The 24,948-nt window shown below is 45.8% G+C and overlaps 1 protein-coding gene and 1 long non-coding RNA gene across 14 annotated transcripts in view; one reads left to right on the plus strand and one right to left on the minus strand.

The window, feature by feature from the left end:
• TTLL11 (tubulin tyrosine ligase like 11) overlaps window positions 1–24,948 on the plus strand; it is a 266,594-nt gene that overhangs the window by 202,287 nt on the left and 39,359 nt on the right. For 10 of the 13 annotated variants that reach the window (XR_010944864.1, XM_067743438.1, XM_067743428.1 and 7 more), the window contains 2 exons: window positions 1,571–1,822; window positions 8,978–9,084. Coding sequence is in view for 12 of the 13 variants with exons in the window: in XM_067743438.1 (XP_067599539.1) it covers window positions 1,571–1,822; window positions 8,978–9,084 (359 nt within the window). In the remaining variant the exon portion in view is untranslated. Of the gene's footprint in view, window positions 1–1,570; window positions 1,823–8,977; window positions 9,085–9,479; window positions 9,737–24,948 lie in introns of those variants that run through there. The other 3 variants (XM_067743431.1, XM_067743433.1, XM_067743432.1) reach the window with 2 other exon arrangements.
• Window positions 8,627–11,932, minus strand: LOC137227487 (uncharacterized). The gene is made up of 4 exons (XR_010944867.1): window positions 11,801–11,932; window positions 11,446–11,681; window positions 10,556–10,785; window positions 8,627–9,112 (listed from the first exon to the last, which is right to left on the minus strand). It is a non-coding gene; the product is annotated as an uncharacterized lncRNA (long non-coding RNA).

Consider the following 24,948-nt stretch of genomic DNA (forward strand, 5'->3'; position numbering starts at 1 on the left):
CTGTGAGCTAAACAAAGGTATTTTACCTTAACACTCATCACATGGGAGGCAGGGTACCCAGAGACAGCCATTATGTATCATTTCGGCTTACAGGCAACATCCCTTTAGTGATGAACTTGTAGCAAAAGCAAAAGAACACAAAGGTTAAAGTAAAAGTAACAGATTCAATGTGGAGTCAGATTTGTTGTTCCCTATTACAAGGGTTCTGTCTCTGGAATGGACACACAGGTGGAAAGGGTTACGCCTGGCCCCTCATCCGCTATGGGCAGGACAAGAGACGGGAAAGCAAGGTGAGCTGCAGGTGCAGAGACAGGCCTGAGTGTGGAAGGGGGCTGGGCGTCCAGCAAGCATGGGTCTCTATGTCCAGGCCAGGCCGTGACTGGGGCGGCAGCAGAGGTCAAGGTCTTGAAGGATACAGTGTGTCTAAGGCAATGACAAGAAATAAGGAGGGCAGAGAGGGAATCAGGCAGGGCCTTGCGTGCCAGAGGGAGGAGTATGGACTTGATCATGTAGGCACTCAGGAACCACAAAGAACTGTAGGAAGTGCGCATCCCAACCAGGTCTGCTTTAAAAGGGCACCTCAGGTGCCATGTGGAGGATGGGTCTGTGGATGGGAAAGGCCGGAGGCGGGAGACCCCATTGTTAGAGTCCAGGAGAGAGCAGACAAGGCCAGGGCAGGGGGAGAGTGGAGTGGGTTCCAGGGAATATTAAGGATGCTGTGGAGACAGAGGGAGAGGAGGGGTTGGAAACATTCAGATGTTTCCTGCTTGGGTCACTGACAGATGGTGGTGACATTCGAGGAGACAGGGAGTGTGGATTTGAGGTGAGGGGAAATGGTCATGTCGGTGTGAGGTTCCCGCGGGTCACCCTGGAGGGTGAACAGGTGATAGCTGGATCTGTGTGTCTGGAGGTGAGAAGAACATTCCAGCTGGAGGTGCATATCTGAGAGTTAGTGGCTGTGAACTTTCTCGAGTATCAGGATAATTTCCGAAGAGAATATCCAGACAGGAATGACAACAGTACGATCATTTTTTTGGTACGAGTTCCAAATAAGAAAATGGTTAAGCTACAAACTCCCGTTGTGCCTGTTCCTAGAATTGGGTGACTGCTGTATCTTTGCACATGGTTCACTGAACTGTCTGTGGCTTCTTGCCAGCCCTCAATGAGATTTTTATATTTCTTAATTATTCAATTACTACCCATAAGTAGGAGTTTGAAATCAAACCCAGACTGCTTCATAATAGAGTATTCTCTTCAGTCATGAGTACGGAAAAGGAAGTTGTCCATATTGGGAAGCCAGGATGGTGGAACGGAGGAAGTGTAAGTCTCTAGTCCCGGCTCTGTCCTGGGTTCAAGTTCTGGCTTTGCCACGCCCTAGCCATGTGAGCTTGGGCAGGTCACTTCTTTGAGGTGAGCTCTCTGGTTGTACATTAAGAATAGTAATAATACACCCCCCCCTGCAGGTTGCTATAAATCTAAAGGAAAGGAGAGTTTGCAAGGGAAAGCAATCTGCGTGCTGTAAAGCCCGCTCTAAATGTTGGTTCTATCATTAACTCCTTGTGCGCTGCAGGTCTCAGCAGCTTGGGAAGCCGTTAGCCTCAAAGGAAGAGCCTTCTGAGAGCGATCTGGCCAGTGCCTCGGCAGGCAGCGCCCATCCCGAAGCCCACCTGCCCTCCATCTGCCTCAAGCAGGTGTTCCCCAAGTATGCAAAGCAGTTCAACTACCTGCGCCTGGTGGACAGGATGGCAAACCTGTTTATCCGGTTCCTGGGTATCAAGGGGACAATGAAGTTGGGACCAACAGGCTTTCGTACCTTCATAAGGTCAGTGAGACCAGCTCCTCTGGCAGGGTGGAGACCAGCCCCACATCTGGCTGGTCCCGTCTCTCTGACTGCGCCTGGGAGAATCTGTGATGCCAGATCACGGCCCCACTTGGGGTTGGATTGGCCCAGCAGCTGGCACTGGGCCTGGCACATAGTAGACTCTAGTTTGTTGAATGAATTAATGAATGTTACGGATGTGACAGTATTCACAACATTATGTTTGTGGTTAGAAAACAGTTCTGCGCTACCCTGAGCTAGGTCCTTATTCATATATGAATAATTGCCCCTTGGACTCAGACAGACCTCGTGCTTCTAAAACTGGGGTGATGTTCTCCCAGTGGTACGTGGCTGAGTGCTGAGCTTTTATGAAGCCACAGCAGAGAAACAAGCCACATCTTCCAAAGTGTCAATTCCAGGAGAGAAAAGTTGAATAATTCAGTTGATAAATAATTTAATACATTTGTTCTAATATAAAAATAATGTGGTTATATTATAGAGTATAATACAAAATTTGCATGAATTTTAAAGATAAAACATGAGACAAAGAAATTGTGTTTTTGCCACAGCCTGTGAAATAAGCCATTGCCACTTAATCTCCCAAGATTATTCATTAACTTGCCTCTACCCTCTGGGATACTTTGGGGCAGTACAGGAGCACTTACTAGCTGTGTGACCTTGGGCAAGTTAATGACAGTCTCTGAACCTCAGTGGTCCTATAAAATGGAGATGAAACTATCAATACCCTAGGATTGTATGTTATACACCTCAGAGGAACTACCAGCCAGCATCCCATGTTGCTATTGTTCTTCTCATCATTGGTTTTAATATTTCTATCTGGCAACACAAAGTCACCCTGTTCATAGTTTTTTTCATGAAAGCAAATAATTAGAAGTCTTGAATTGGAAACCATTTGTCATATGCCTTTCTCTAAATGAATTTTATAAATTCTAACTCTAGCGCTCTGATACTCCTGATAGAATGGCATGAAGAAGTATCAGCAGGAATTTTTGCCATCTCAGCAAACCTGAAGTCATATTTGCACAGTGATTTTCAGAGGGGCTTTGTGTTAGTTTCAGGGGAAAAGAAAACCCCATGGAAAGAGCACAAGCTTTGGGGTTTGGCTTCAGAGCCAAGCACATTACTTAACAGCTGTGTGGCTTTGGGCAAATTCCTTATCTTCTCTGAGTCTCAGTTCCCTCATCTGTAAAATGGGAATAATCTCTCCCACCTTGCAGGAGTGTTATGAGGTTGGGACGTAATATATCATAAAGGATCTGGCCCACTGCCTAGTTTACGGGAGCTGTTTGTGAAATGGGAGTCTTTTGTTATTATTTCCATGAGGCAGAGGGAATTTTCAAGAAAGGCAACAGGCACATGTTATTTCCCTGAGAAAACTACCTAACATGATACCCTCTGACTCATTTAAGAATTGCATTTGACTTGTAGGAATAGATACCCATCTATAAATGGTTTAAAGAGTAAAATTAATTTTTTTCTCATATAACAGGAAATTTGGCAGTGGGGCTTCGAGGGCTGGTTAATGACCCCACAATGTGATCAACTCCCCAGTTTCTGTCTTTGTGCTTACCCACCCTGAGCATGTGCTTCAAGCTTCAGGGTTGCCTTATGGTCACAAGATGGCTGCTCAAAATCCAGCCATCATGGTCAAGTTCCAGGCAGGAAAAAGGAAGAAGGAAGGAAGAGCAAAAGACATTGGTCAGATGCTTCCTTTTAACTCCTAATACAATTCTACTAAAATGTAAGAGAGAGGGAGAGATTTGAAAAAAAGTTACATGTCACAAGAATCACAATCTCAGTTGCCTGAGGATGGGGTGGGGGGAGGGTGCAGGCAGGAAGGATAAACAAACCAGTGGGTGGGGTCTAGAAGGATGAGGGGGGTGGGGCTGTGGCAAAAAGAAAGGTTGTTGCCGGGCTAGTATTACCAAGGCTTTTGATTTTTCAAGAGAAGCTAGAAATATTGATTTTTATGTAAAATATCAACGCATGTATATACTGAATGTTGGCGATTCAGAAAATAATTCTGGGTTCAATCAAAGCATGGCGGCCCATAGAGTCCACCGGTGTGTTACCTCTGGTGTGAGAGGCTGAGGTACATATTAAGAGGACTGGTATGTTCATATACAATCTTGAAAAGAAAATTCCTGAAAAGAATTGAGAGTGGTTCTAGCAAAGAAGATTCTTAAAATGCACTCAGACTGAAACTGGATGATGTGAAAAATATTGCTACAAATCTGTCTCTGTGTGAGAGGGTTTATGATTTTTCCACCCCTTTGTTCTCTATAATTAAGAGTGTTTGCATGAAAAACCCACCTTTGTGACATTAGCGACTATTAGGTCCTGCAGCCTTCATTCCCCACCTGTGGCCGAGTACTGTTAGTGGGAGCGATGGTGACCGTGACAAGTGACAATGTCTTCAGGTAGGGAAGAGGCAGCTGGAGCAGAAGGACCCAGACTGTGAGCCCCTCTCCCCTCCCTCTGTACCCACCCAGCAAGTGTCCTGAGTAATGAAGGATGCAGGAAGAAATGGAGAAAACATTGCACAACTGTTAATAGATTTCTCCTTTTCAAATGTACCCAGACATCCGAACAGCAACTTTGTTGTAAAAGATGATCTTCTCTGCTTTCAGATTTATATCTGAGTGTGTTCCGTCTCACCAGCTAAATTTAACAGCACGTGTTTTCTCTTGCTAACAACTATTCTGTCTCCGCTTTCCACTTCAGTTTAAATTTCGCTTCATTATGAGTTAATAATATTTATGCCATGTGTTAAATCAAACCAAGTGCCCTTCTCTGGGGCACTGTGCCAGAGACATATTTGCTGGCTAGAGACCCTCCCTTCTGAGCTCCCACGCAAACGGCAGAAGTTGAACTTGACTTTTGTCTGTCCTACCCACTCTTTCTCTCCAAGTTCCTTGAAGAGAACTGGAGGGAACAAAATAATAAACATTCCGATTGAATTGATTTTCAGTGACCATCTCTCATAACGTGCTGCATAGATCAGCAGTTTTAGGAGTGAATTATGCTAATGCCAGTCTGGCCGTATTCTATTTTTCTTTTCCACCAAGAAATGAGAAATAATGAACTGTCATCCTCTCATCTAGAATTAACTCTATCTAACCAGCTTGTCGTGTCATTTCCTCAGGAGGCATATAACAGTAGCACGTATTACCATGAATTAAGCACCTCTTTTCTCTCTTTTTTTTAATTCATAATAATTGCTGAGGTGTGGAGACATCTCTTTCTCTGAGAAACAGAAATTATCTGCTTCTTCAGTGTGGCAGCTTTCTCGAGGGAAATGCATTTTTGTTATTTTCCTTCCATCGGATCCCTAATTTGGGAGGATTTCTATGTAATTCACTAAGAACCCGTTTTCTGAACGTATCCTACATCAGAACTTGACATCAACTGGCACACGCTGCATTTTCCATTTCCACAGCCTGAAGATTAAACGGTTTGCCAGAACCGGTGTTTATTTCTAGAAAATGGGAGGCAGCTTCTCCACACCTCGAGTGTTTGCTTCACGCTGGGCCATTCCGCTTGGAGATCCCCACTCGTGTCCTTTGTGGTTTCTAATCCTGGTCTCCTTCTAAATTAGAGAACGGTTTTCTCTTTTTCCTTTTTTTCCTCCTTCCACTCCCTTTTCTCATAAGGAGATATTAACATGCTTCATAATGGGTAGCTGTGGGGTGTTATTCTCTGAGAGGCAGCATGGAGCGTTAGAATGTTCTGGAATGGAAGTGTCAGGGGCCCTGCCTCCTCCTCTGTCATTAACTCCTCAGTGACTTTGAAAATTCCCCTGTTCTGTGATGATCTCTTTCCAGTAATATCATGAGATTTTTATGCCTGGGATATCAATAGCCTTTAAAAATAGAAACATTATAAACCAAAGTTGTCTTTCCCTCCACCCGGCAGATGTTTAGAGAGTGGGTTGTTTTTTTTTTTCTTTTTTAAACAAATATTGATTATTTGTTAGTTTTCACCTTACAGAAACCTCTCCAGGAAAAATAAGCTTCTTTTCTTTCACAGAGAAGGATGAACACAAAAGAAATTCTATAAATAGGATTTTATGGAGTGGAAAAAGTTGGTTTCTAAATTTCCCATGAGATGTCACTAGTTGTTGAGAGAAAATGGGGATGATAATTTCAAATCTCTCTAATCTTAGGCTCCTAATGAACTTGAATGATTTGTGATTCTCTCCATCCTCTGTGCCCATATTCTTTTGATTCTGAAAACAAAACAAAACCTTTCTTTAAACTGGTTCTGCATCATGGAGGAAGGCTGGGAGCTGTCATATGTGCCAGGCACTGAGCTAGTCCTTAAAATAGCTTTATATGGCGAGTCGCCTTATCCTCATACAAATAAGGAAATTTAGATTGCAGAGAATGTCAGTGACCTGCTCAAGGTCACATAGCAGAGTCAAGATGCAAACTCGTGTGCCTTTGACTCCAAAGCTCATTTTTTCCATGTACGTTTCTAGCCTGTCCTTTCTGCGGAATCTTTCTGGCTTCTCATGTTACCATATTTCTTGGATTTCTCTTCCACTGAAGAATTTATCCTGTCACTCGTCAGTCATTTGAAGAACTGCATCCCAGAGCATAAGGGGAAACTGTTCAAACGATTAAGAGCTACCAAGGCCTCATGTTTTTACCCCAGATTCTGAGATCATTTCTACCCTCCGAGAGCCGTATCCAAGACTGATCCGGATCCCAGCGTCACTCACTGGGCCCAGAATACCACTTACACATAGTGCACACAAAACAAATTCTATACTGAGTGGGCGGATGGATGAAAAGTTCATTCCAAAATCTTAACCCTTGGAGACATTCCCTGTTTGAGTGCATTAAGAATGTTTGGTGACCACGGGGATAAACCTAGGAAAACCTGTCTCCAAGTGACCCTGGTTGTCTTACCCCCCAGCCTTATATCCCAAAGCTTCCCAACAGGGCCTCTCTAGAGGCTCCAGACTTTCTGGGTTACCTGAGACTTTGTCTCTTGAATCTTGGGCTCTTCCTGAAGCTCTGGGCTGGGCCACCTCCCCATTGCTCCCCAAAGTTCCCAAGTCCACTACTCTATCCTCCAGGGGAGGCCTGGATGTGAATCCCAGCGTGTGATCTTGGGCAAGCCATTGTCCCTTCTCTTGAGTCTCAGCTTACCCGTCATTGAAGTGGGCCTAAGAACACCTCCCTCATAAAGTGGTTATAAAGATCCAGAGAGCTCATGGGCAGGAAAGGGCCTGGCATACAGATGGTGCCCAGGAAGTGCCCACAGGATCAAACTTCTTCTAAAGCGTTTCGGGTCTACGGCAGCCAGCACAGACCCCTCCTTCCCCTGCCCCAGCAGCAAATGTTACCATCGACTGTGTTTGCAGGTGTCACTAGGGAGGGAAAGTTACTTTGGGAAAAGGGATAAATGGAGAATCCTCTTTGGTAAATTATGACTCCTACTAAAGGTCTGACACTTCTAATTTCTACCTGTCAGGAAAAAAATAACTATATACCAGTGGTCAGTTTGGTTTCCCTTTTTATACTCCGTTAACCCACAGAGCAAGCCAGGTAGCGCTCCTGTCCTGTGGGGAGCAAGTGGTCCAGAGGACATGGATACGATAATGAGAGAAAACCCGTAGCCACTCCTAACGAAGCTTTGGAAATGAACAGTGCAGGCTGTTAGAATATACCTTGGGAGAGACTGGAGCGGGTCCCCAGCAGGACCCAATGGAGATAGCCATCCCAGTGACGGGTGACATGAAAAGCTCTGCATCTGCTGACATGTTGTCACTGAGGCTCGGTGACTGTGTGCTGATGTGCTTTGAAGTCTGCCACTGCGACTTGTGATTGAAATACAGAGCCGGAGCCCAGGAGGAAGCAGGATGTGAATTGATGGCCTGAGGAATACAGGCTGGGAAGAAAGGAAAGAAGGGAGGGAGGGAGGGAGGATGCTGTCATATAAGGAGCACCAGCCTCGTCCAGGCACCGTGCTGGGCACACGTGGGCACGTGTCAGGGGTGTGCATGGGTTTGGAGAGGGGCCTCTGGGATGCCCAAATCCTGCTTGCCAATCAACCCCCGACTTCTCGGGTTCCTAAGGGAGCTATTCACGCAAGGGATGATGACAAATGGGAAACCAAAGAACCACTTTATCGTGGCTGGGGCGACGGATGTGGACACACTTGGAAAGTTGAAAGCAGCATGCAGTGTAGTTCAGCCAGACAGCTGGTCCCAAGGTCTAGCTTTCGGGGTTCCCAGGGCAAATCCAGCCTGTCTTGGGACTCGCCTCCCCGGCACGATCTGCTTCAGGAGGGAAGTGCCTCTGGACCAGCTGAGGGCTGCCTACATTCTGAACAGAGAGCCTGAATTCTTTCATCCAGACACTCTGACTAGCAAGCCCCATTCCTCCAGAACGGACAGGGCCTTCACTGAAAGGTCAGCCTCAGGCAGCCTCTGAAGGGGCCTAGATGGTTGCAGCTCTGAGAGCAAGAGGGCAAGTAGAGAGAGATCGGGAAGGGAACCAGCAGTTGTCGTGGCCCAACCAGGTGCCAGGGCCTTGGGATGCCCCGCCTCGTCTCCTCTTCACAACAGCCGTGTGGGCGGGTGTTATTATCTTCATTTAAGAGACCAGCAAATAGAGGCACCGAAGGTTTAAGTAAATGGTCCACAGCCATACTAGCTAGAAAAAGCAGCAGGGCCGGGATTTCAGTCCTGGTCTGTCCGAGGCCCAAATCATGCTCTTTTCAGCACGCCTGCCCACCTTTGCAGACCACAGTGACTGTAATCAAGACTGCCTGTTTTATAGGTCAGGAAACTGAGGCTCAAGAAGGGGAAATAGTTTAATCAGAGCCATCTGCTTCTAAGTGGTAGAGCCAGGTTCAACTCAAGACTTGCCATCCTAAAGTCCCTCCTCCTCCCAGCCCTTTAGAGCCCTAATGAACCACATTACAGGAACCCACAGGATCTGACCTCAGCTCTTCCATTTTCAGCCTCCTCTCCCATGGTTCCCTGCCATTCACCCTTCGCTAGTTCCAGCTGTGGGGAGGGAGGGCCTTCCAGGCGGGGAACACAGCCCGGGCAAAGGCACGGAAGCCAGACAGGACAGGACGGGTCGGATCTGGCAGTGACGTGTCCTTTCCTGTCTTCTGCAGGAACTGCAAGCTCAGTAGCAGCAGCTTGTCCATGGCCGCCGTGGACATCCTCTACATTGACATCACGAGGAGATGGAGCTCCATGACCGTGGACCAGCGGGATTCAGGTACCCGATGACTGGCCTCTGCCGTGTCCTGTGGGAGGACAGAGACGGATGGGTGGTACATTATCTGTTTCTTCTTGTTAAGGGTCAAGGTGGGGGAAGGAGGAAGGTCATCCTATGGTTACCAAACCAAACTTGGGTCTGTTCGCCTGCGTGTAGTAAAGCCAACCTGCTGACTCGGAGTTGTGGTGAAGGAAAGGGCAGCATTTATTGCAGGGCCAAGCAAGGAGTCCAGGCAGCTCAGAAGGCTCGAGCTCCCCAGTGGCTTTCAGGGAAAGGTTTTTAAAAGCAGGGTGAGGGAGAGGTGTCGCGGGGTGTGTGATCAGCTCGTGGACATTCTTCTGATTGGTTGGTGGTGAGGTCATTGGGAGTCAACATCATCAACCTTCTGGTTCCAGCCCGTCTGGGGTCTACGTGCTTGTGGGCAGCATGCAGTTAACTTCTTCCACCTGGTGGGGGTTTCAGTATCTGCAAAACAGCTCAAAGGACGTGGCTCGGAATGTTATCTATAGCCCTTGAGGAGGAAATAAAGGTCCTTGACTTTGTTTAATGACTAAACTATTATTATTTTGTTTTGCTTGACTGTTTTCCTTTGTTTCTGCATTTTCTCACTTCTTTGATTAAATTTATTCTTTGGAACTTGGGGAAGGCCTAGGAGCAGATGGAGGACGGCGGGGGTGGCGGGGGTGGGGGGTGGTGGAGGGGTAGGGTCTGTCCCGGGAGGCTTGCTTACACTATCAGCTCTAGACCTCACTGGAGGGATGGAACTGAGTTTGAATTCAGGAGCACCGTCCTGACTTCTGCTCCCAAAGCTGTGCCCACCCAAATCCTAATTCCACTGCTGGAATCCTTTGCCTAAAGCTTTGATTCCATTTATGTTGGAAACAGTCACTTATTCGTTGGTAGGTTCATCCCTCGCCACACATCCCCAGGGCATAAGCGGGGCCAGGCCCCGGATAGACTGGAGTGAACAGCACTTGGTTCAGGCCCAGGAGGAACTGGCTCTAGAGCTGGGAGGCAGATGAGAACATAGCAGTAGCTAGTGTGATGCGTGCTAGGATGGAGGGAAGCACAGAGAGGCTGTCAGGAGGCTCAGCAGAGGAGTTCCTGAGCAAGGGGGGCCCAAGGAAGACTTCCTGCAGAAGCTGAGTGGGATCAGCTGAGGGACAGGGTGGCACACGCCCCCTCCTTCAGGGCTGTTTCCCTGGTCTAGGCAGAGACACACGTGAAAGGCTCAGGTCACCCCAAGTAGCCTGGAGGGTCTGCAGCAAGGAGGGAAAGGAGAAGAGGCAGAGACGGGGTTGCAGGAGCTGTCGAGGCCTTGAACGCCACGTGAAAGAGCTTGATCTTGACCCCCTAGATCACGTGGGGCCGGTCAAGGATTCAGTAAGAAGAATCCGCCTTCGGTGGATGAATTTCTGATCTTTTTCCTCCCAGAGGGGTTTTTTCTAAAAAGCCATAATAATAACCATACCTGACATTTGTTCAGCTCATCACAAAATTACAGCGGGCTCTCATGCATATTCCCTCATTAAACGTCTCTGCTGTGAACCAGTGCAGTAGGTATGAACGTTCGCATTTCACAGCCGAGTAAACTGCATCTCAAGGGGGCCACCCTCCACTCGGCTGCCTCCCTGCAAAAAGGACACACAAAGAGGGGGCGCCTCAGGGAGCAGTTTTCTCCTGCGATAGTGTGGCGAGGACCTGAAATCAGGGGGGTTGGGAGACCCAGCTTAGAACTGACAATGCCACTTCCTACGATGTAAGCGCGAGAAGCCGTTTCACCTCGTCCTGCCCATTTCCTCCTCCGTAAAGGGCGCCAGCAGCACCAGCTGTCCGGGGTGCCCTGTGCCGGAGGGTCTGAAAGCCTGTGGGGCCCTCGTGGACAGTTCATCTTATCAGTGGGCTCCTGGGGAGAATCCTGAGCAGGGTGCTCCCCGCCAGATCCTGCCCCGCACCCCGGCTCTGCCCTGGGCTCGAGCTCCCTGCCCACAGGGACCAGCAGCCCTTCCTGCAGCTGCCGGGACTTGGGCATCGTCTGCTAAGTGGTTTCACGTTTGATAATGAGGCTTCCAGCTGCCAGTCTTGGGTGTTTCCTACATGCTGAGCACACTGCCCGGCACTTGACACGGGCAGCATGGGCTAGAATCCTCCCAGAGGTAGACACGATGATCTCTTTCATACGGAGAAGGAAATTGAGGCTCAGAGGCGCGGCTGGTGGGTAAGGCTTTAACACCAAGCTGCCACCCTCCCCTTCCGGTTGCTTCCTCCTGCTATTGGTCCCGGAGTAAGGTGACCACCCAGCTCCCTACGGCTCCCCTTTCTTAAATTCAAAAGCAAAACTCAGGGGCTGCTAATACTCACTGATTCGATGAGGCGAGAGCTCCTGTCACATCTCTGCCGTCGGAGCTGCCTTCCATCCTTCCCTGGCAACCAGGAGAGGCTGGAGATGGAACCTCTTAGAAGTAGGCAGATGAATTATCATCTCCAGGACGGAGGGCGCTCATGTGACAGTTGAGCCGCCTGCTTTCTGCTGACGCCTTCAGAAAGTGAAGACGTGTTTGCTCTGTGAGCCGAATGCGGGGCGTCGTTGCGGGAGCCTGTGGAGGGGGCCAGATGAGGGGGCAGGGGTGGCAGTGGAATTATTAAATATTGAAGTTGATCAGGAATAGCAGCAGGAAGCTACTTATCATGTTTTATTGCTTCAAACTAGCATTACCATCTGGCCCCATTGTTAATTCTGAGTAGCTTTTCATGTTTTGTTTGCCTCTTAAATTGCTCCCCAGCAGCGGAATCCACAGGGGCTGCCCACAGTACAGGCTCGGGTGAGGTTTTCTGGGGTCTGCAGCGTCTCTCTGTCTGCTGAGCAAGCTAAGGAGATGAGAAAAATACTTATTTTTAGAACATACAGATGCGCAAATCTGGGGCTGGGGTCTTCCAGGCCTTTCCGCCCTGCCTCAGCCCCTGAGTGTGTGGAATAACAGTCCTTAGTAGTAACTGCAATTTTGAGATCACCTCCGATGTACAAATATCACTGCTAATTCTCACACCAGACCTTCGAGGAGGGTGATCAGATCCCATTTTACAGAGCAGATTCTGAGGTTTCCAAGAGCAAAAGTGACTTGTCTGAAATCCCACAGCCAGTGAGTAGCAGAAGCTGGATTTGCACTCAAGCCTCCTACCTCCTGGCCCAGGACGCTGTCCCCAATCCAGGGCCACACCGAGCAGGGCTTGTTCATCTGAGTGATGCGGAGGGGATGGGGGCTCGTGAGGCAGGGAGGTGAAAGGTCAATTCACAGAGCACAAGGAAGGCAGAACTGCAGTGGGAGTTGGTGCCTCGTCCACGCACCTGTCTCCCTTCCTCCTTGGAGCTTATACTCCTGTTCTCCTGTTTCCATCACTCCTGAAAGGAAATAATAGCGTCCAGGGTGGGGGGTCGTACAGGCAGTGAGGGCTGGGCATTAAAGCCAGGCATGAGAAGGCTGTCTGTGCCCGTGGGCGCAGGGGCCACTGCTGTCTTAGCTGGTGCAGGCCGGGGCCCAGATGCCTCCTGAGAAGCCTGCTCGAGCACCTCTGATTCTCAAGGAGAAGGAGTTTCTGAAGCCAGCCGCGTGCTCAGGACCACTCAGGAAGCTACTGGATGTCAGAAGAAGTAAAGGCCTGGTCGGAGGTGTGGATCCATGTGAGCTGGGGCAGCTTTTCCTGCCCTAGAGCTGCTGTGGGGCTGGCGAGAAAGAAGTCAGAAGAGGGGCAGAACATGCGCTCTCAGTCTCAAAGGGCACGCACTCACTCGTGCATTCACTCATTCATTCATTCAACAGACGGGTAATGAATGTGTTACCAGGTATTGGGCCCTACTGGAATAAAAAGAAATTATTTTACAGACCCTATTCTCAAGGAAAAAAAAAATAGAGATTACGTACTGAACATTGACTATGTGACAGAAATCAAAGATGCTTGTTATGAATTGCTTCATTTAAGTCTCATGCAGCCCTGTGAGATAAGGCTGGCTATTCCCATCTGACAGATGAGAAAGCTGAGGCTCAAAGGGGTGAACTTAAGCAAGCGTGTCAAGTCTTACAGTGGGGAGCCTGGGATCTGAACCGAGAACGGCCTGCCTTCAGAGCTCATCCTTGGCCCTTCCATGACACCCAGCGTCTCCAGCCACACAAATGAAAAGCACGCGCGGTTGAAAGTTGTAATGGGGTGGCCAGAGCTCCCATGGGGGAAGCAACGAAGGAGGGAGCCGTGCGGGTGAGGAGAGAGCACAAGCAAAGCACTTAGCATGGTGGGCGACCCAGAAAAGGCGCTCGCTACGCGTTCTGTATCCCTGAGGGCCTGGCACATCGACCAGAGCACGCAAAAGCCTCTCACCTGGTGCCCAGTGAATGTTCGGTGAGCAGACGAACGCCAATATAAACAATGTCCCCCATCCCCAAAGCAGGGCCTTGTGAGTGTGAGAACCATGGCTTATACGAGCGGTGGTCTATAGGGGTCTCCCTCTGCTTTCCTGTTGTCCAGTGTAAAATGGCAGCCCATTTGAATAAGACCATCACCCCGACCCAAACCCCAGTGTGTCCAAGTGCTGACGCACCTTTCCTTTCTGGAAGCCAGCCCAGACCTTCCTTCTGCCCTAATGAGGCTTCGGTACCCACCAAGGGGGTTAACCAGATTCCCGATGCTCAAGGCCCTTATGAACCTTCATTTGACCTGCATGAGGAGACCCTGCTATTGGAGAAGAAAAAGTGGTGTTTAAAAAGACTAGAGAGGAAAAAAAAAAACAGTAAGAAGCAGCATACATATTATGAAATCTAAATCTTAGACCACCCTTTGAAATAGGCCCGTTATTGATTGCTTTTTTAAATTGGACCTCAGGTGCACAGAACTGGGTTAATCATGATCCTGGCTCGGGAGACACTCCATCCTGGTCCAGGCATAGCCTGCTCTATTCAGTTAGCTTTTTGAACTAGTTCCTTTTAGTAATGGAACAAGCATCCCCACGCTCTCGTGACCCAAAGCAAAAGCTGGGACTCGGCGATCACACGCGTTTAGCACGTGGCTCTCCCCCACGCCCAGCCCATTTGCCACCTCTCTCCACCTGAGGAGCCCTCAGCTGCATCCCATGCCCATCGCTCTCTAAATAGACTGTCTTCCTCTCTTAAAATGCCAATGACTACTTAGGAGCGTGGTGGAATTTCGTAATATGCAGTCTCACACTCTGCAGCAGGCCAGTGTAATTGTCAATTGTCATTTAAAAAAAAAAAAAGATTTCAGTTTCCAATTCTAGAATTTCTAGCAGAGCACAGAAATCTAAAAAAAAAATCTAAAAAAGAATTTCTAGCAGAGCACAGAAATCTGTTTGTGGTATCAGCAAACTTGGGGTGTAGTAGCCCTCTCATTGCCCAGAACCAAACGAAGAAACACAGTTGTCAGTGAAGAGGCAGTTATGTAAATTGCACTCATGAACACCTCCTTATCATTGAGACTTTGCTTTCTACTCTTCCCAGAGTGGAATTCACTCCTCTGTGGCGAGAGACTAGGAGAGCATCAAGATTAGGCAATAAAAGGCAGTATCGGGCTTCCCTGGTGGCGCAGTGGTTGAGAGTCTGCCTGCCGATGCAGGGGACACGGGTTCGTGCCCCAGTCCGCCATGGTCGCTGAGCCTGCGCGTCCGGAGCCTGTGCTCCGCAACGGGAGGGAGAGGCCACAACAGTGAGAGGCCCGCGTACCGCAAAAAAAAAAAAAAAAAAAAAAAAAGGCAGTATCACTGGCATCATCTGTGAGAGACAAACATTTCACTTGAAAAGGGAACACTTGAGCCCAGCATCTGGTGTCTGGTCCATCTAACCCACAACCGACAGCTAGGGGCTTCAGGACAGCTTTGCTCACTTCGCAGCCAGATTTTTTGCTGTTTTAAAATATAAACTAGAGGTCCTCCCAGTAAGCAATGGAAACGTGATTGCAAAGCAAGAAAGAAAATGGACCAGAGAGTCTTTCCCACCCACATGAGCACACACGCGACACCCACGTATGCGTGTTCGGCCCACACCTTGCTTGCAGAGGAAAAATCAGAGTGGCATAGTGTAATGTCTCCTATGTGCTGTAGGCTCTTTGACCAAAATGAGAAACATTTCTTCCACTGCTTGAAGAGCTCCTGAGCTACATGCCCGCCTTCGTGGGGCTGCCTCGGCTTGACTGGCAGTATAACCAAAGCCACGGGCTCTGGGATCAGACAAAGCTGGCTTCAAATCTGAGACTGGTAAATTGCAAGCTGTGTCGTCTCCGCAGGTTATGTAACTTCCTCTGAGCCTCACATTCATCTTCTGAAAAGGGGAGATAATAACGGTGCCCACTTCATAAGAACATTGATACGGCTGAAATGGGACAAAGCAGAAAGTGCTCAGAGCAGGGTCTGAGTAGGAAATGCTCAGTAAGAAGGGGCTGCCTCTATTGATATCACCTGGCTCTGACTGCACCCCTCTCCCAGGACATGCTTCCTGGGCACCTACTCGTGCCAGGTGCTCTGCAGGTGCTGGGAACAGACAGGAAGAAACGCCTGCCTGGAGACACTCGCAGCCTGTGGGAGGGATGGGATGTGGTGGCAGCGGGCCTTCCCTCGGAGCTGACAGAGTGCCAGGGCCTCCCCTCCTTTCCCTCCAATATGGCCCTCACCCACCTTTGGCCTGGCTGCCCCATCCTCACTGCCCTGCCCCTTTGTCCTACACAGCACTGTTGGAGGGTTGGCTGGGAAGCGGAACCCATGTGTCCAACTCAAGGAAAGTAGGGGTGGGGGGTGGATCCTGTGAAGCTGGGGACCTTTAGCAAGAAATGCAGCACTCCAGCTTCAGGGCTGCCGGGCCTGGAGAGTCAGGGCCAGTTTCTCTCCACGTGTGCCACGGTCTCCAAAGACCAGCTGTCCCCTCTCCTCTGCACGTCTGCTCTCACACTGTGGGTGCTCCTGCCTTTGGCTGGCCTCCAGCCCTCCTCCTGCATCACCTCTCAACCCGGAGTCCACCATCAGCCGCCTGCAGTCACTGGTCTCACGACTACAACTCCAGGGGAGCGAGTGAGAACCCTTCCCCCTGTGCAGCCACCCCTCCGGTCACTAGCCCCACGCTCACTCGTTCCAGCCAAGGTGGCCGGCCACTTCGGAGGACCTCCATCGGGGCCACCTGCCTCTGTCCGAAGCCCTCACCCCTCACACACCCCTGCCCAGGCCCTCCTCGCAAGGCACCTCCCTCAGGCTGGGCCAGCTCCCCCTTCCCACAGGCTCCAGCAGCATTCAGCGCCGCTCCTCGGCAGCACCGATCCCCGTGCGAAGTGAACACGGTGGAACGAGCGTGTGGCATCTGCCCCTTGAGCTAGACTCCATGACGCCAAGCCGTTCCTGCCTTGACGAAGCCTAGCTCTGTGCCTGGCACATAGTAGGTGCTCAGCAAACGCGCGCGGGATGGACGAGGGACGGGACCCTGACGATCAGCTGACATCTGTGGGTGTCTGAGTCTCGTTACTGTCTCTCACCAAATTTCCTCAGTCGACTTATGCAAATCATCTGCCTCCTCTACTTTCCTCAGCTGGAATGAGCCCCAACTGAAATGTATGTGGTTAACAACGTACTGAAATATTTAAAAGTATTTTTACTTGGAAGGTTTAGCGAAGCCTCACTTATACATATACATGGATGGCCCCCTCCCTCCTCGGTACAGGAGGCGGGTTTCACGCGGTGCCTCGCACCGTGTCTGGCACGAGCGATGTTCTTCAGCCTTGAAATTATCTCAAAGTCAGATGGGCCTCCCTGGATGTGTGCCTACACGCTTACAAAATAGTCAGTGTCAGAATTATTTTTAATAAAAGCAAGCGAGCCAACAGAAATGCCAGCTCGCCCTTCCCGCGCAGACGCTTATCTGGGGCTGCTGCCGTGCAGGCTGCACCTTCTGTAATGAATGTCCCCTCGGGGAGTGTCGCCTGGAGACGTGTGATCACCGCCACAGCCCCTTCATTGGAGCGCCTGATCGTCACCTTCCTGTCCATCACCTCCAGGGCATGGGAACAGGATCTCCGCCGTTGTCTGGTCCTACGCCCCAAAAAAGAGACAAAAGGAAAAAAGTGAGATGAATTTTTTTATGCAGCTATTTCCTTTCCTTCATCCCAGATCTTGCAGGAACAGCGGCAGCAGGATGGAAGTTGTGGGAAAAGCATGAGCCATGAACCAGCGAGTCAGCCAGGCTGAGTCTGGTTCCTTGCACCTCCCATCTTGGAGCCCAGGGTCGGGGGTGGGGGCGCTTCAGCTCCAAGAGCCACAGTTTCCTTTAAAACGGGCCAGTGCCATCCACCTTGGGTTGTTGTAAGGCTTTAGTTAGTAAGTGTACCCCCGGCTCTCCTTTTGCTTTGTTTTAACCACCATTGTCATTCTTGACACGTGTGCGTGCTTTCAGATTACAAAAGTCTTCCAATCCACTTGTGCACTGAAAGCTCACACTCCCCCTGAGCGTGGTCTTGTTCCCACGACCCCACTCAGGGAGGAGGAAACCGAGGCTCAGAGTGGTAAAGAGGGGTCAGGGACAGAGCAGGAACCGGTCTCTAGCCTCCATCTTGTGCAGCCTCAGGAAGTGACGACACTGATGAGTAAAGATGGAAGGACTACTGCCAATCCCCAAATATCCCCAGGCCGAGGCATCCATAAGGTGGGCGGAGCTGTGTTTGGTAAGACCATCGGGGAGACGTGACCAATGACAGACGCATCCTCCGCAGCCCCTCCCCCCATCTGCTCCTCTGCTACCAAGGAGGCAGGATACAGGGTCACACAGGCTTTACTGCTACAAAGCTCTGCACTTGACACTCCTCACAGCACCGCTATTTAGAGTTGAGGAAATGAGAATTAGACTGGTTGGGGGCACCTCGCTAGTAAACAGCAGTGCTTGGACAAGGACCCACGTCTCCTAACTAAATCTTCTTCCACATACTGCCCCTTAATGTGGCTGCTGGTGATTGACACAAATATGAGCTACATTTATGGATTTTTAAAAATTAATAGACAATTTTTTTTGGAAAAGTTTTTTTTTTTTAATAAATTTATTTATTTATTTATTTGGGGCTGTGTTGGGTCTTCACTGCTGCATGTGGGCTTTCTCTAGTTGTGGTGAGCGGGGCCTTCTCTTGTTGCAGAGCACAGGCTCTAGGTGCGCGGGCTTCAGTAGTTGTGGCACGTGGGCTCAGTAGTTGTGGCTCGTGGACTCTAGAGCGCAGGCTCAGTAGTTGTGGCTCACGGGCTTACTTCTTCTGCAGCATGTGGGATCTTCCCGGACCAGGGCTCAAACCCATGTCCCCTGCATTAGCAGTGGATTCTTAACCACGGAGCCACCAGGGAAACCCCTTTGAAACAGTTTTAGATTTACAGAAAAATTGAGCAGATAGTACAGAGAATTCCCATATACTCCCCAAACACATACTCTTTCCTCTATAGTATGTTGCATTAGTATACATTTGTTAGTTAATAAACAAATATTAATATATTATTATTAATTAAAGTCCATAGTTTAAAGTTCACTCTGTGTTGTACATCCTGTGTTTTTTGACAACTGCATAATGTAATGTATCCAGTACGGTACTATACTATACAGAATGTTTTCACTGCCCTAAAAATCCCCTGTGTCCCACCTATTCATCCTCTCCCACCCTGAATCCCTGGCATCCACTGATCTTTTTACTCTCTTCATAGTTTTGCTTTTTTCTGAATGTCATATCGTTGGAATCGTACAGTATGTAGCCTTTTCAGTACTGGCTTCTTTCACTTAGCAATGTGCATTTAAAGGTCCTCCGTGTCTTTTTGTGGCTTGATAGCGCATTTCTTTTTATCTGTGAGTAAAAGTCCATTGAACGGATATGCCATGGTTTGTTAATCCATTCACCTATTTAAGGACATTTTTGTTGCGTACAATTTTTGACAGTTATGAATAAAGCTGCTATAAACATTTGTGTGCAGTTTTTTTTTTGTGGACATAACGTTTTCAAAATGGGCAAATACCTAGGGATGTGATTGCTGGATCATATGGTAAGACTACATTTAGCTTTTTAAGAAACTGCCAAACTGTCTTTCAAAATGGCTGTACCATTTCACATTCCCACCAGCAACGAATGAGAGTTCCTGTTGCTCCATATCCTTGATAACACTTAGTATTGTCAGTTTTTTAAATTTAGCCATTGTAATAGGTGTGTAGTGGTATATACCACATTGTTTTAATTTGCAATTTCCTAAAGACATACGATGTCGAGCATCTTTTCATATGCTTATTTGCCATTTGTGTATCTTCTTTGATGAGATGTCCAGATCTTTGCCTACTTTTTTTTCTTATTGTTGAGTTTTAAGTGTTCTTTGTGTATTTTGGATACAAGTCTTTTATCAAGTATGTCTTTTGCAAATATTTTCTCACAGTTTATGTGGCTTATCTTTTCATTCTCTTAACAGTGTCTGTACAGAGCAGAAATTTTTACTTTTAATAAGGTCTAACATCAATTTTTTCTTTCAGGGATTTTGCTTTTGGTGTTGTGTCTAAAACTTCATAGCCAAATCCAAGGTCCCCTAGATTTTCTCCTGTTATCTTCTAAAACTTGTATAGTTTTGCATTTTACATTTATGTCCATGATCCATTTTGAGTTAATTTTTGTGAAAGGTGCAAGGTCTGTGTCTAGATTCTTTTTTTTTTCTTTTAAATATGGATGTCCACTTGTTCCAACACCATTTGTTGAAAAGACTGTCCTTTCTCCATTGAATTTCCTTTGTTCCTTTGTCAAAGATCAGTTGATTATATTTGTGTGAGTCTATTTCTGGCTCTGTATTCTGTTCCATTGATCTAGTTGTCTGTTCTTTCACTAATACCATGTTGTTTTGATTACTGTAACTATAGTAAGTTTTGAAGTTGGGTAGTGTCAGTCCTCTATGTTCTTCTTTAGGATTGTGTTGGCTATTCTGGTCTTTTGCCTTTCCCATATAAATTTTAGAATCAGCTGGTCAAATATTCACCAAATAACTTGCTGGGATTTTAATTTGGATTGTGTTGAATCTATAGATTGAGTTGGGAAGAACTACCATCTAAACAATATTGAGTCTTCCTGTCCATGAACATGAAATATCTCTCCATTTATTTAGATCTTTTATTTTTGTCATTCAGGTTTCTTAGTTTTCTTCATATGTATCTTCCATATGTTCCATTAGATCTATACCTAAGTATTTTATTTTATTTTACTTTACTTGGGTGCTAATATAAATGGTGTTGTGTTTTTAATTTAAAATTCCAAGTGTTCATTGCTGGAATATAGGAAAGCAGTTGACTATTATATAATAACCTTGTACCCTACAATGTCGCTATAATCACTTAGTTCCAGAAGTTTGTCAATTTATTGGGATTTTCTACATTGACAGCCGTGTCATTTGAGAATAAAGGCAGTTTTATTTCTACCTTTCCAATCTTTTGGTATACCTTTTCTTTTCTCTTCTTGTCTTGTTTTGTCTTGTCTTATTGAATTAACTAAGACTCCCAGTGCAATGTTGAACAGGAATGGTGAGAGGGGACATCCTTGTCCTGTTCCCAATATTAGTTGGAAAGCACCTATTTTCTTAGCATTAAATATGAAGTTAGCTGTAGGGTTTTTGTAGCTATCCTTCATCAAATGGACAAAGTTCCCCTCTGTTGCTAGCTTGCATAGAGTTTTAGGGGGTGTTTTTTTTTTTTCTTTTTTATCATGAATGAGTGTTGGATTTTGTCAAATGCCTTTCCTGCACCTATTGACATGATCATATGATTTTTCTTCTTTAGCCTGTTGATGTGATAGATTACATTAAGTGATTTTTGAATGTTGAGGCAGCCTTGCGTATCTGGAATAAATCTTATTGGTTATGGTGAATAATTCTTCTTATACATTATTGGATTCCACTTGCTAATATTTTGTTGAGGATTTTTAAATCTATGTTTATGAGAGATATTGGTCCGTAGTTTTACCTTTCTAGTAATGCCGTTATCTAGTATTGGGGTAATGTTGACCTCATAAAATGAGTTAGAACATATTCCCTCTGCTTCTGTATTCTGTAAGAGATTGTAGAGAATTGGTATCATTTCTTTCTTAAATGTTTAGTAGAATTTATCAGTGAAACCATCAGGGCCTAGTGTTTACTTTTTTAGAAGGTTATTAATTTAATTTCTTTAATAGATATAAGCCTATTCAGATTAACTGTTTCTCTTTGTGTGAGTTTTGTTGAATTGTGTCTTTCAAGAAATTGGTCCAGGACTTCCCTGGTGGCACAGTGGTTAAGAATCCACCTGCCAATGCAGGGGACATGGGTTCGAGCCCTGGTCTGGGAAGATCCCACATGCCGCGGAGCAACCAAGCCCGTGTGCCACAACTACTGAGCCTGTGCTCTAGAGCCCGTGAGCCACAACTACTGAGCCCACATGCCTAGAGCCCATGCTCCCCAACGAGAGAAGCCACCGCAATGAGAAGCCCATGCACCGCAACAAAGAGCAGCCCCCACTCGCCACAACTTAGAGAAAGCCCACGTGCAGCAATGAAGACCCAACACAGCCAAAAGTAAATTAATTAATTAATTTTTAAAAAAGAGAAATTGAAAACAAAATTAAAAAATAAAAAAAGAGAAATTGGTCCATTTCATCTAAGTTATCAAATTTGTGGACACAAAATTATTCATAATATTCCTTTATTATCCTTTTAATGTCTATGGGATCAGTAGTGATAACCCTCTTTCATTTCTGATATTAGTAATTTTAATTACTAATTAGTAGTCTAGTAATCTTCTCTCTTTTTTTCCTGCTTAGCCTGGCTAGAGGTTTATCAGTTTCATTGATCTTTTTATAGAACCAGCTTTTGGCTGAATTGATTTTCTTTATTGCTTTCCTGTTTTTAATTTCATTGATTTGTGCTCTAGTTTTTGTTATTTCTTTTCTTCTGCTTGCTTTGGATTTAATTTGCTCTTCTAGTTTCCTAAGATGGGAGTTTAGATAATTGATTTAAGACCTTTCATTTTGTTTAATATATGCATTCAAGCCTCTAAATGTCCCTCTAAACACTACTTTCATTGCCTCCCGCAAAATTCAGTAAGTTCTATTTTCATTTTCACTTAGTTAAAAATATTTTTAAATTTCTCTTGAGACTTATTTTTTGACCCATGTATTGTTTACACATGTGCTATTTAATCTCAAATATGTGGAGAATTTTCAGCTGTCTTTCTGTTATTGATCTTTAGTTTAATTTCATTGTGGTATAAGAGCATACTTTGTATGATTTCTATTCTTTTAAATTTGTTAGGTTATGTTTTATGGCTGAGAATATAGTCTATCTTGGTAAATGTTCTGTGTGAACTGAAAACAATGTGTACTCTGCTCTTGTTGAATAAGGTATTTTATACATGTCAATTAGATCCAGTTGATTGATGGTGCTGTTCAGTTAAACTATATCCTTACCAATTTTCTGCCTGCTGGATCTGTCAATTACTGATAGAGGGGTGTTGAAATCTCCAACTATAATAGTGGATTTGTCTATTTCCCCTTGCACTTCTATCTGTTTTACCTCACATATTTTGACACTCTGTTTTTAGCTACATACGTGATAAGGATTGTTGTCTTCTTGGAGAATTGACCCCTTTATCATTAAATAATGCCCACCTTTATCCCTGATAGTTTTCTTTGTTCTGCAGTCTGCGTTGTCTGAAATTAATATAGCTACTCCAGCTTTTTTTTTTTTTAGTTAGTGTTAGCATGATATATCTTTCTCCATCCCTTTACTTTTTATCTATGCCTTTACGTTTAAAGAGGGTTTCTTGTAAACAATATATAGTTGGATTTTGCTTTTTTAAATCCACTCTAACAATCTCTGTCTTTTAATTAATATATTTAAACCATTCACATTTAAAGTGATTATTGCTATAGCTGGATTACTATTTACCATGTTAGTAACTGCTTTCCATTTATTTCCCTTGTTCTTTGTTTCTTTTTTATCTTCTCTGCCTTTTTATCTTCTCTGCCCTCTTTCTCTGCCTTCTCTGGTTTTAATTGAGCATTTTATAAGATTTCATTTTCTCTCTTAATATATCAGTTATACTTCTTTAAAAATCAGTGGTTAGGGCTTCCCTGGTGGCGCAGTGGTTGAGTCCGCCTGCCGATGCAGGGGACACAGGTTCGTGCCCCGGTCCGGGAAAATCCCACATGCCGCAGAGCAGCTAGGCCCATGAGCCATGGCCGCTGAGCCTGCGCGTCTGGAGCCTGTGCTCCGCAACGGGAGAGGCCACAACGGTGGGAGACCCGCGTACCGCAAAAAAAAAAATCAGTGGTTGTCCTAGAGTTTGCAGTGTACTTTTTCTGCTAATAAACCCATTTTCAAATAGTGCTATACAACTTCCCAGAGAGTGCAAGTTCCTTGTGAAAGAGTACTCCCAATTCCTCCTCCCTTCCCTAATAACTGTGCTGTTACTCATTTTACTTATTCCTAAGCTATAATCACCCAACACATTGTTGCTGTTATTACTTTGAACAGTTATCTGTTAGATCAGTTAAGAATAAGAAAAATAAAAAAGATTTATTTTACCTTCATTTATTCCTTTTCTGATGCTCTTCTTTTCTTTATGTAGATCTGAGTTTCTGACCTAGATCATTTTCTTTCTCTCTGAAGAGCTTCTTTGAACATTGCTTGCAAGGCAAGTCTATGGACAACAAATTCCTTCAGTTTTTGTTTGAGAAAATATTTCTCCTTCACCTTTGAAGGATAATTTCTCTGGATACAGAATTCTAGGTTTACGGGATTTTTCTTTCAACGTTTAAGATATTTCACTCCTCTCTCTTCTTGCATGGTTTCTGATGAGATGCTGATGTAATTTTTTCCTTATTCCTCTATAGGTAAGGTGTTTTTCCCCTCTGGCATCTGTCAAGGTTTTCTCTGTCTCTGGTTTTCTACAGTTTGAATATGATATGTATAGGTGTTAATTTTTTGGTATTTCTCCTGCTTGTCATTCTCTGAGCTTCTTGGATCTGTGGTTTGGATGTCTCATTAATTTTGGAAAATTCTCAGCCATTATTACTTCAAGTATCTCTTCTGTTCCTTTCTTTTTTCTCCTTCTGGTATTCCCATTGTATTTCAAGCCTTTTGTATTGTCCCACTGTTCCAAGACATTCTCCTTTACTTTATTCTTTTTTAAAAAATTCAATTTATTTATACTAAAAAACAAAAACAGTTCACCCATTTCTCCCCCACCAACTCGCCCACCTTTGGCAACCACCAATTTGTTCTCTGTTATCTATGAACTTGGGTTGGTTTTTTTAATTTGTTTTTTGTTTTAGATTCCATCTATAAGAGAGATGCACAGTATTTGTCTTTCTCTGTTCTGTCTTATTTCACTTAGCATAATGCCCTTGAGCTCCATCCATGTTGTTGCAAATGGTACAATTTCATTCTCTTTTATTGCTGAATAATAGTCATATTACAATGTCTTTATCCAGTCATCCATCAGAGGACACTTAGGTTGTGTCCATATCTCGGCTATTGTAAATAATGCTGTAATGACCATGGGAGTGCATATATCTTTTCAAGTTAATGTTTTCATTTTCTTCAGATAAATACCCAGAAGTGGAACTGCTGGATCATATTATAGTTCTATTTTTAATCTTTTATGGAGCCTCCATACTGTTTTCCACAACAGCTGCACCATTTTACATTCCCACCAACAGGGCACAAGGATTCCCTTTTCTCCATATTCTTGCCAACACTCATTATTTCTTATCTATTTGACAATAGCCATTCTAATAGGCATGAGGTGCTGTCTCATCGTGGTTTTGATTTGCATTTCCCTGATGATTAATGATGTTA

This window comes from Pseudorca crassidens, chromosome 7, assembly GCF_039906515.1.
Source record: "Pseudorca crassidens isolate mPseCra1 chromosome 7, mPseCra1.hap1, whole genome shotgun sequence".
Lineage (NCBI taxonomy): Eukaryota > Metazoa > Chordata > Mammalia > Artiodactyla > Delphinidae > Pseudorca > Pseudorca crassidens.